This window comes from Loxodonta africana, chromosome X (genome assembly GCF_030014295.1).
Source record: "Loxodonta africana isolate mLoxAfr1 chromosome X, mLoxAfr1.hap2, whole genome shotgun sequence".
Taxonomy (NCBI): Eukaryota; Metazoa; Chordata; class Mammalia; order Proboscidea; family Elephantidae; genus Loxodonta; species Loxodonta africana.
Window position 1 is genome coordinate 177,325,872 of NC_087369.1, and position 12,500 is coordinate 177,338,371.

At 42.0% G+C, this 12,500-nt stretch overlaps 1 protein-coding gene across 5 annotated transcripts in view; it reads right to left on the bottom strand.

Moving 5' to 3' along the window:
- Positions 1–12,500, bottom strand: part of GAB3 (GRB2 associated binding protein 3) — a 118,744-nt gene that overhangs the window by 19,688 nt on the left and 86,556 nt on the right. For all 5 annotated transcript variants that reach the window (XM_064277818.1, XM_003421752.4, XM_023540745.2 and 2 more), the window contains 4 exons: positions 10,232–10,287; positions 9,536–9,755; positions 3,617–3,698; positions 2,390–2,492 (listed from right to left, as the gene is read on the bottom strand). In XM_064277818.1, coding sequence (XP_064133888.1) covers positions 2,390–2,492; positions 3,617–3,698; positions 9,536–9,755; positions 10,232–10,287 — 461 coding nt within the window. The remainder of the gene's footprint in view (positions 1–2,389; positions 2,493–3,616; positions 3,699–9,535; positions 9,756–10,231; positions 10,288–12,500) is intronic.

Consider the following 12,500-nt stretch of genomic DNA (forward strand, 5'->3'; position numbering starts at 1 on the left):
CATGTTCGATCAATTTCAGACTGCAGCAGCTGATAAAAATCTTCAGTTTCTTCATGTTTGACCCTAGTGGTTGGTGCGTAAATTTGAATAATAGTCGTATTAACTGGTTTCCTTGTAGGTGTATGGATATTATCCTATCACTGACAGTGCTGTACTTCAGGATAGATCTTGAAACGTCCTTTTTGATGATGAATGCAACACCATTCCTCTCTGAGTTGTCATTCCCAGCATAGTAGACTATATGATTGTCCGATTCAAAATGGCCAGTTCCAGTACATTTCAGCTCACTAATGCCTAGGATATCAATGTTTATGCATTCCATTTCATTTTTGATGATTTCCAATTTTCCTAGATTCATACTTCGTACATTCCAGGTTCCAATTATTAATGGATGTTTGTAGTTGTTTCTTATCATTTTGAGTCGTGCCACATCAGCAAATGAAGGTCCGGAAAGCTTGACTCCATCCACCTCATTAAGGTCAACTCTACTTTGAGGAGGCAGCTCTTCTCCACTGATATTTTGAATCCCTTACCAACATGAAGGTCTCATTTTCTGGCACTATATCAGACAAGGTTCTGCTACTATTCATAAGGTTTTCACTGGCCAATTTTTTTAGAAATAGATCTCCAGGTCATTCTTCCTAATCTGTCTTAGTCTGGAAGCTCCACTGAAACCTGTCCACCATGAGTGACCCTACTGGTATTTGAATATTGGTGACATAGCTTCCAACATCACAGCAACTAGCAAGCCACCACAATACAAACTGACAGACAAGTGGTCAGTATTCTGGGCTCTTAATCTACTCTGTCGTCTTGCCTAGTAATGCACAGAGACAGTTATTGGCCAATGAATATAAACTCAGACAAGGAATCAATCCTTAACCATGCTGTTAATGAAACACTGGCCTTTCTCACAACCTCAAAGATCAGAAATGAACTGTTGGGATCTGGATGACTCTGCATTTGCTTCCATAAAGTTTTAGGTTTACTTCCCTTTTCTGTTCTCTGGAGACAGAGTACAGCTGTTCAGCATCCTTTATGAGTGCTTTCTTCTAGAAGTTTCCCAAGGGCTATTACTAAATGTGAGAAACATTGGGAAGACCACAGCAGATTTGTATATGAGTCATTTCCCATCTGCATATGGTTAAGTGCACTTACAACACAATTTTTAGGAAATAAACAGGAAAAGAAGCGTTTTCTTATTGCTTCAAGAGGAATTGCCATTTTGATATTTTCAATTGCCTCCTATCTGCATGTAGAAGACGGGAAAATGATCTTCTCAGTGCCTTGTACTCTGTCCTTCTAAGATTTCTTTTCAAAATTTCACAGTTCAAATGGAAGCTCTCTTTAGAGTTCCCTACATTTCTAAACTGCAGAATGGGCAATTCTAACTAACCATAAAAACCAAACCCATTGCTGTTGAGTCAATTCCGACTCATAGCAACCCTACAGAATTAAAGTGCCTGATAATTGCCAGAGGTGCTAAAAGCCCTCTTCCTCCTCAAAACCCCTGGTCTCGATAGAATCCATGATGAAGAGAATAGAAAGGACAGCAGAGGGCAGGGGAGATATATTAGGGCTCTTGAACTGTAAACTGTAAATGGTTAACAAAAGGATAGAGAAGTCAAGTCTCTATCCACTCAAGTCTACAGAAAGACACTATAACAGGAGTCTCCTGAGGCTAAGACACATTCACACTCAAAGTCCATGGCACGGGGGTCCCCCCATTGCACCAGCACCCACTCACCCAGTCTTCTCCTCCCCCCATAGTAGGACCGTGATTTGTCCTCTGGGAAGGTTCAGAGTTAGTCAGGTCAGGGACACTAGGAAGTAAGGCAGTGCTCTGGTGGAAGGGGAAGCCCTGGTGGCGTAGTGGTTAAGTGCTATAGCTGTTAACCAAGAGGTCGGCTGTTCAAATCTGCCAGGCGCTCCTTGGAAACTCTATGGGGCAGTTGTACTCTGTCCTATAGGGTCGCTATGAGTCAGAATCAACTTGACAGCAGTGGGTGGTTTGGGTTTCTGGTGGAAGGGAGGCATCCAATATGTGAGTTTTCACAGCCTAGACTCTGCACATTCAGCCTACTGTGGTCAAACAGGGCATCACAGCACCAGTGAAAAGAATCACTGGCATTTCCATTTTCCCATTACGCGTGCCTTAGCCCCAGGTTCTCTTGAAATACTATAGCTTCAAAATGGCATGAGGAGTTGAATATTGCAGCTTCAAATCAATTTTTTGCCAGTCTAGAAAACCTTGTGACCTGGTTTTACAATCAAGTGATTGTTTTAAGACTGCACCGGGCTTTCTTAAGGGTATGCTTCCTTTAAAATAAACTTTTAAGAGTATATGTTAGGATGAAAAATAGAATAAGTGTGCAAAATACGGAATTACCATTTGGATATAGGTTTCTTCCTCTTCTCTGGAAATAGGATTGGCAAAAAATCTTGCAGCATTAATACCATTTCTTTCTGAAGAGAGAAAGCTGGTTCGATTGCTAAGAACAAAAATACAGATGAGGTCAAAGCAATGTCTTACAGCTGCTCTGAAAGCCAGCCAGGAACTTACATGGCCCCCATGAGGCTTCAGCCCTCCCCTTCCAGACACAATTTCCTTCCGGCCAAGGCAACTCCTGAGCAGCAAAGACTACCCAATAACTTCTGTCGCACTCTGGGGCAAATGGCTCCTAATTCTCAAAAGCTGCTTTTCTCCAGGGCCTACACTTGACATGGCTCATGAGATTTCTAGAAACAGACCAAGGCATCAAATCATTTAGCAAAAGATGCTCCTTTGGGCCTCTCTTGTTTCCATTCAAAGTAAGCAGGAAAAGTAGGGAAACCCAGTGTGATGGTTCCTCTCATAGGATGAGGACAAGACTCTAAATAGACTTCCATCCTACTCCAGAGTCAGAAGCACAGGCTAAGGCTCTCTGAAGTCTTGGCTGGAAATATAGCTCATTGTAGAATTCCAATTTAGAAAGTGATTGTGTTTAGTGACATTTAGACAGTACCAAGAAATGCCCATGCTAGGCTTAGAACTCTGAAAATACAACTTCTAAAAAGTGAGATGAGAGAATTTTGGGGTATCCAGCTACCCAGCTCATGAACCATCCTTCCTTATCAAGAACTCCCTTCCCCTACCTGTTTACAAGGCTGGGCTTCTGGAAGCCATGTTGATACTACTGACCACACCCCCTGAACCACACAGCTCTTTGAACTCAGGCTGGGACAATACAATTCTCTCTCCCAGGAAATATGAACTGGGGCCGAAAAAGAGCACATCTCTCTTGGTTCTGGAATGGTAACATGTAAATAACCTCAGGACCTATGGTTCAGCTATCTTTGATCATGAGAATTATGGAGCAGAGAAAACAGTTCTGCAAAGAAAATGAGCGCAAGTAAAGAGAGAATTCCTTAGGTTCCCAGCAGCACTCTAGTTCCTGGTTCCAGTATCCTAGAAGACTCAGTTATATTCCTTCCTCTGGCTCTTGATAATAAATCCTGCCCCTCCTTTAGCATAAGCTAGCTCAAGTGGGCTTTGACTACATTTACTCAAAGAGACCTAATGAAGAAAGGGCACTGTCTGTGCTGATGAGGTCCTTGTGAGTTATCAAAGACTTACCAAGGCACAGTGAGGGTCCTGGTTAGAGACGCATGCTCCCGGATGGTGGAGAGGTTTCTCAGGTCCAGTGGAGGTGGCCGTGCTACAAGATAACACACAGTATCCAGTATGGTGTAAGTTTTCAGGAATGCAAGGCCAGAATCTAAAGACTGTAAAACTATGATATTCTACTTTCCTAGCGTACCAAATCCAAATTTACTAACAAGTATCACTGATGATAAACGTGAATTTCACTGTCCTACTCTTTCTTGCCTCCCTGGGAATAGAGAGGACAACTATTGAGCAAGTGGACACAATACCAGCTGGAGGTAACAATGAGGTGATACATCCATTCAACACATATTTATTGAGAATTCACTATATGTCAGGTACTGTCCTATGTGTGGAAGGCACAGTATGAACACAACAGACCAAAGTCTCCACCCTTTTGGGATCCTAATGTCTACTTCACACTCAACAGTTCCAAAACTGAAAATTTACCTTTTCTTATCCTAGGCAGAGATGATCGCCCATGTTCTAGTCTTTCCCACCTCCAATTCATCCTCTACCTACTGGTCCTTCTGCCTAGAACATTCTTCCCCATCTTTTTGACTGGTTGCTCATCTTCTGATCCTAGCTCAAAGTCCCCTGCTTAGGGAGGCCTTCTTTGACCTCAAGATTAGATCAGGCTCCACATCACAGGTGCTCATGAGTTCCCATACTTATCCGTCACAGTTTGTGATGAACATTCATCTGTGTTTATTTGATTCAGGTCTAGACTGTGCATTCCATGAGTACAGGGTTTTTTTCTGGTTTGTTCATTGCAGTAGCCTTTGCATCTAGTGAAGTGTCTGGCACACAGTAAGTGCTCTGACCCTTATCCCACCTCAGTGGCCCACCTTGCTGTGTTAGTCACGCATGTATTCCTTGGTCACTGTCTTATCATTTGTTTTGTATCTCTTTCCTCCACTAGATTATATGAAGAGAGATTGTCTAAAAAGACAGAGGAGGAAGGAATACTTCCTAATTCATTCCATGAAGCAAACATAACCCTGATATGCAAACCAGACAAAGACACCACAAGAAAAGAAAACTACAGGCCAGTATCTCTTAGGAATAAAGATACAAAAATCCTCAACAAAATGCTAGTGAACAGAATCCAACAGCATATTAAAAGATCCATATACCATGACCAAGTGGGATTTATTCCAGGAATAAATGGAATAGTTCCACGTTGGAAAATCAATCAACATAATATACCACATCAATAGAACAAAGGAAGAGAACCACATGATCAACTCTATGGATGCATAAAAAGCATTTGATAAAATCCAACACCCATTTTTGATCAGAACCCTAAAGAAGATTGGACTAAAAGGGAAATTCCTCAGTATGATTCAGGGTATATATATGAAAAGTAAACAGCCAACATTATACTTAACTGAGAAAGACTGAGAGCTTTCCCCTTGGAATTGGGAACAAGACAAGGGTGCTTGCTCTCACCACTTCTATTCAATATTGCATTAGAAGTCCTAGACAGAGCAATAAGACAAGAAAAAGGAATAAAAGTTATCCAGATTGGAAAAGAAGAAGTAAAATTATCTCTATTCAAAGATGATATAATCCTATATATAGAAAATCCCAAAGAGTCCACAAGAAACTTCTAGAGCAAATAGAGGAATTTAGCAAAGGTGCAGGGTACGAGGTCAAGAAAAAAAAATCAGCTGGGTTTCTATACACCAGCAATTAGAATTCTGGAAGAGAAATTAGTGAAACAATTCCATTTACAATAGCATCTAAGAGAATAAAATATCTAGGAATAAATCTAATCAGGGACATGAAGGACTTATACATGAAAACTATAAAACACTACTGAAAGAGATTAAAGAAGATTCAAAAAAAAAGGAAAGATGTTCCACGCTCATGGATTGGAAGACTTAATATTGTTAAGATGTCAATACTACCCAAAGTGATTTTTGGATTCAACGTAATGCCAATCAAAATTCCAACAGCCTTCTTTACAGAAATAGAAAAACTAATCCTCAACTTTATATGGAATAGCAAGAGGCCCCGAATAGTTCAAACAATGTTGAAAAAGAACAAAGTAGGAGGGCTCGCACTCTCTGACTTTAAAACATATTATACAGCTACAGTAATCCAAACAGCCTGGTACTGTGACAAATAAACCAACAGAATAGAACTGACAGTTCAGAAATAAACCCACACATCAATAGCCAACTGATTTTCGAAAAGGGTGCTAAGTTCATTTGATGGGAAAAGAAGAGTCTCTTCAATAAATGGTGCTGGGAAAAGTGGATTTCCACATGCAGAAGAATGAATCGGGATCCAAGCCTCACACCATACACAAGACCCAATTCAAAATGGCTCAAGGACCTAAATGTGAAAACTAAAACCATAAAATTCTTAGAAGAACAAGCCGGGGCAATGCTGTCAGGCCTACCTTTCATCAATGGATTGTGTAATATAATAACAAAAGCACAAACAGCAAAACACAAAATAAAGGAGATCTCATAAAAATTAAAAACTTTTGTTCACCAAAAGATTTTACAAAAAAAGTGAAAAGACAAGTTATTACTGAGAGAATATCTTCAGAAACCATATATCTGATAAGAGTCTAATAACCAAAATATATATAAAACTTTGACAACTTAACAACAAAAAGACAAATAGCCCAGTCATAAAATGGACAAAGGGCTTGAATAGATATTTCACCAAAGAGAACATTCAAATGGCCACCAATCACATGAAAAGATGTTCAGCATCATTAGTCATCAGAGAGATGCAAATCAAAACCACAATGAGATACTATTTCACTCCCACCAGGATGGAAGAAGACTCATTAACAACCTGCATTATGCAGATGACACAACCTTGCTTGCTGAAAGTGAAGAGGACTTGAAGCACTTACTGATGAAGATCAAAGACCACAGCCTTCAGTATGGATTACACCTCAACATAAAGAAAACAAAAATCCTCACAACTGGACCAATGAGCAACATCATGATAAATGGAGAAAAGACTGAAGTTGTCAAGGATTTCCTTTTACTTGGATCCACAATCAACAGCCATGGAAGCAGCAGTCAAGAAATCAAAAGATGCATTGCATTGGGTAATATGCTGCAAAGGACCTCTTTAAAGAGTTGAAGAGCAAAGATGTGACCTTGAAGACTAAGGTGCGCCTGACCCAAGCCATGGTATTTTCAATCGCATCATATGCATGTGAAAGCTGGACAATGAATAAGGAAGACTGAAGAAGAATTGACGACTTTGAATTGTGGTGCTGTGGAAGAGTACTGAATATACCGTGGACTGCCAGAAGAGCAAACAAATCTGTCTTGGAAGAAACACAGCCAGGGTGCTCCTTGGAAGTGAGGATGGCGAGACTGTGTCTCACATAATTTGGACATACTATCATTAGGGACCAGTCCCTGGAGAAAGACATCGTGTTTGGTAAAGTAGAAGATCAGAAAAAAAGAGGAACACCTTCTATGAGATGGATTGACACAGTGGCTGCAACAATGGGCAGTGTTTCATTCTGTTGTTATACATATAGGGTCTCTGTCATGGATTGAATTTGTCTCCCCAAAATATGTGTCCACTTGGCCAGGCCATGATTCCCAGTATTGTGTGGCTGTGCTTTTTGTGATGTGATGTAATTTTCCTACGTGTTGTAAATCCTACTCTCTGCCTATGGTTAATGAGACAAGATTAAGCTATGTTAAAGAAGATTAGAGTGGAATGCAACACTCTTACTCAGGTCACATCCCTGATGCAATGTAAGGGGGGTTTTCCTGGGGTGTGGCCTGCATAACCTTTTATCTTACAAGAGATAAAAGGAGAAGCAAGCAGAGAGGACGGAGCTCATATCACCAAGAAAGCAGTGCTGGGAGCAGAGTGCGTCCTTTGGACCTGGGGTTCCTGTTAGGAGAAGCTCCTAGGCCGGGGAAGATTGATGACAAGGACCTTCCTCCAGAGCCAACAGAGAGAGAAAGCCCTCCCCTGGAGCTGATGCCCTGAATTTGGACTTCTAGCCTACTAGGCTGTGAGAAGATAAATTTCTCTTTGTTAAAGCCATCCGCTTGTGGTATTTCTGGTGTAGCAGAACTAGATGACTAAGACAGTTGCTATGAGTCAGAACCGACCCAATGGCACCTAACAACAACAACAGGAACATGCGCAAATTATTTAAAATTGAATAAAATTAAAAATTTAGGTTTTCAGTTGCACTACCCACATTTCAAGTGTTCAGCGACTACATTTCCATCAAAATCTGTCCAAAGAAAAGTTCTCTTGGACGGTTTTGCTATAAAAAAATTAATTGATCCAAACAATAAAACCCACCTCACAGTTATGATCTCCTGTAAAATTGTTTCTGACCAGAATGAATGGTTATTTCCTCTGAACTTCATGAAATGGGGTCTGTTCTCCTATTTAGTGCTGACTTCATAGCGCTTCTTCTTCCAGGTGGTTTTGACATATCTTCCTCCTTCTCAGACTGAAAAACCCTCCTGTGTTCACATTTTTGCATCCCACCCAGTGCCTAGCACAGTTCTACACAGAGAGCAAATGTGCTTTAAGTGTGGTTTGACTTGAGTTGAAGAGAGTATGACTGGAACAGACCAGGCATGAGTAAAGGAGGCTTAGTTACCAGCTTTGGGCACAGCCATCTAAATGGTGGTATTTCCAAAGAGAAGGGATGGGGAGGTGGGAACAAACCAGAGGGAGTGCTAGAGATTATAGTCATTGCACGAAATGTTTCCTTGTAATCACATACCCTGACTAGGCAGGTGCAGGTGGGCAAGAATGGAGTCAGCAAGTTGCTGACCTGCTTTTCATCTTTCCCTCTTCTTATCTCTCTCTCTGTCCATGTTGTTTAGCAGACCAAAAAAGCTGACTCGGAGCAATGCAGAAGCTATGAGGAGCTTTGTGCACATAGGACTAGTCATAAATTGAATTATGTCCCCCCAAAAATGTGTGTATCAGTTGGGCTGGGCCATGATTCCCAGTATTGTGTGATTTTCCTATATATGGTAAATCCTGCTTCTATGATATTAATAAGGGAGGATGGGCGGCAGTTGTGTTAGTGAGGCAGGACTCAGCCTACAAGAATGGATTATGTCTTGAGGCAATCTCTTGAGAGATAAAAGAGAGAAGCAAGCAGAGAGACAGGGGGACCTCATACCACCAAGAAAGCAGTGCCAGGAGCAGAGCGCATCCTTTGGACCTGGGGTTCCTGTACTGAGATGCTCCCAGACCAAGGGAAGACTGATGACAAGGTCCTTCCTCCAGAGCCGACAGAGAGAGAAAGCCTTCCCCTGGAGCTGACGCCCTGAATTTGGACTTGTAGCCTACTAGACTGTGTGAAAATAAACCTCTCTTTGTTAAAACCATCCACTTGTGGTATTTCTGTTATAGCAGCACTAGATGACTAAGACAGGACTCCTACTGCTCATTGCCAAATATTTCTCCCATCTCCAAACACCTCTGCAGGTGGGCACACACAGAACAGTGAATGCTAAATTGCATGTGACCAGGCCAGCACATTTAGGAGTTAGTGTCAAAGGCCATTCCTGGCTGCCTTATTTCTAGGCTTTTTCTGGGAAAGCAGTCAAATATGAGCCCTCTGGAATGAACCTGGCTTTGTAGGCTGTATTTGAGGGTCACAGTGCCTGTAAGTCCCCAAGGCCTAGGACCCTGCCTCCTGACTCTTTCTGACATCCCAGTCTGGGGCAGCAAGCTTCCCCAGCCCTTCCCATTCTACCTGAGCCACTTTTTTCTAGTCATTATACTTTCCAGTCCTCTGAACGTACTTCTCTAGAGCTTCTTTCCCAGGGAAAGTCAAGAAGGAAACCTCTTTTACGCAGCTGCCAGAACCTTGCTCCCCTCTCCCTGCAAAGCAGACCTGGTCAAGTGGCTTACGTTTCCTTTGAGGCTTGAGATCTCTATTCACTGGAGGAGGCTCCAGGTCTACAGGTAGCTCAGGAAGTGGGCTCGAGATGCTTCCTGAGCTCATCGGGATGTAGTCATCAGGGCAACTGTGGGATCCAAGGCTCATGGCAGTGGCATGGGGGCCCATGGGCACATAGCTGTCTTCGGCACTGGCTGAAGCTGTGGGGCTCATTGGAGAGAACCTGCATGGCTGCAAGAGAACAGGTACAGGTTGGGAACCACAGACCAGTATGGAAACTGCTACTGGTGGGTAGCCGAGGCTGTACATATGCTTTCAGCTCCAAATTATTCAAGAATTAACTGTCAACTTTCTTAGGGAAAGCAAACAAGCTTCTAATTCAGGCTCTGCCTCTAGACTTAATATGCGAATGTAGGCAATGACTCTCCTAGATCTGATGCCAAAAGATAGAAGGTTATGAATTTATGCAAATGCTTTAAGTAGCTACCATAAGCTAGGCAAGTATTTGGACCATCTGAACTGGCAGGGCCCTTATAGAACGCCAGCGATTCACAAACATCTTTTAAATAAGTTCAGATCTTAAGGGGAGATTGAAGAGTCCTCAGAGACTCTGAGTGCTGAGCCTCAAAAGACTTCAGAGGCATATGTATAGGTCAGGCTAATTTTGGTAAAATTAAGGCTTAAAGGAAGCTGAGTACCAAACTTACCAAATTTAAACTAAGCCTCTTGTCTCGGTGTCTTAAGGATTGGCCTTCTACATCAGCTGCAAGAAACAAGCTGGGGTGGTTAGAAATGTAGGACATCAATTGAAACTAGGGTCCAAGTCCCCCCTGCGCTCAGCTCTGGTCAGACAGAGACATGTATGCAAGGCTTTCTACTGACTCTAGCTGAGCGGTCAGAATGCATTACCCAACAAATGGAAAATCAGACAAGATGCTGAAGAAATTTCTACCTGATGGCTTTGGTTCTCTCTATGAAGTAGGAGGAGATATAGTAGGTAATGAACAAATGCTTATTGCATTCATTAATTCTTCTGAGATTAGAGATCATGGAGGCAGAGCTGAAGGTCTACAGACAAGGAAGAAGGTTTGAAATAGCCCTTGTGATGAGTGGGAGAAAGGGGTGAGCACAGAAAGGATAGCATGGAAAGCCTAGTTGAGATCTGTAACCATGATCTTCTACAGCAATAGGCAGTTACTCAGGTACAGGCATGGAGACCGTTGGATTAATCAAGGGCTGGAAACTTATCAGGTGGGTGTAACAAATAGAGTGACATGTTATTTGGACTGGAGCAACCAGTCCCTGGAGAAGGACATCATGCTTGGTAAAGTAGAGGGTCGGTGGAAAAGAGGAAGACCCTCAATGAGATGGATTGACACAGTGGCTTTAACAATGGGCTCAAGCCTAACAATGATGTAAAAATTTAGAATAATTATTGAGTTTAATCCAGAAGACAGCAAGATATATGAGCCTGGACTCAGAGGAGATATGACTTTGGAAATTAGCAGTTAGAGATAGCAGTTAAAACCATAACAGTAAATGGATGTGATTACCTAGGTTAAGGGTGTTCAGAGAATTTAAGTAGAAAACCCTAGAGAATCCCCTGATTCAAAAAGCAGGAAGATGAGCTAGTAAAGGATCCTGAGAAAGAGTAATGAGAAAGTCAGGAACGTGTGGTGCCGTGAAAGCCTCAGGAAGGGGAGAATGGCCAACAATGCTCAATGCTGCTGAGAAGTCCAGCAAATGTTCTCAGAGTGTGGGGGGCAGAACAGAGCACCCTGCAAGAACGTGGAGATGTAAAAAATAAGATTGCCTCTGAGAAATAAACTTAAGAGTCAACATCATCTTAAAGTGAAAATAAGTCCCAGCTCAGAAAGATGTGATAGAGACTGATGGAAATAAGAATATGGATTTTATATATATAATAAAAAAATAATTTTTATTTATTTTTTATTATATATAACCAAACCCAATGCCGTCAAGTCGATTCCGACTCATAGCGACCCTATAGCACAGAGTAGAACTGCCCCATAAAATTTCCAAGGAGCACCTGGTGGATTTGAACTGCAGCCATAGCACTTAACCACTTCATATATATATGAAGAACCTGGTGACTGCTCCAGTAGAGATTACAGCCTAGAAAACCCTATGGGGCAGTTCTACTCTGTCCTAAAGGGTTGCTATGAGTTGGAATCAACTCAATGGCACACAACATATTTATATATTTTAAGGGCAGGATACCCCAGTGCCATTGAGTCAATTCCGACTCATAGTGACCCTATAGGACAGAGTAGAACTGCCCCATAGAACTTCCAAGGAGTGCCTGGTGGATTCGAACTGCTGACCCTTTGGATAGCAGCCGTAGCACTTAGCCACTACGCCACCAGGGTTTCCTGGTGGATAGGACAGGTGCTGGTTAAAAGCTGCTCTGGAGTCCCTACTCCATCACTTATTAGCTGTGTGGCATTAAACAAATTACTCATCCTCTCTGTGCCTCAGTTTCCTCCTCTGTAAAATGAGACCAATAATATAACCTATTTCATAGGACTGCTGAGTAGGTTATATGCGTCAATGCAAGTGAAGCACTTAGAATACTACCTGGAATACAGAAAATACTAGCAGTCATTAAGAGCCCTGGTGGTGCAGTGGTTAAAGTGCTCAGCTGCTATTTAGGGATGTTGTTAATAAAGAACGTGGGAATTGCATATGTGACCACAGGCCCCTCCCTAACCACCTTTTCCTCTAGCAGATACCTACTGAAATCACCAAAGAGCATAAATATAGAGAAAACCTTGCGCCAAATAGATTAGTTATCCACATGCCAGATCGTTTATGGAATTTATGGTAGCATGCAGATGGGATCAGACATCTGGAAGATGAGTCTCTGCCAGAATGTCACTCTTCTGGATTTCCTCCTATCTCACTGGTCACTTGTCTTCAGTTTCTTTTGCTGGTTCCTCCTTTTCCCATAATCTC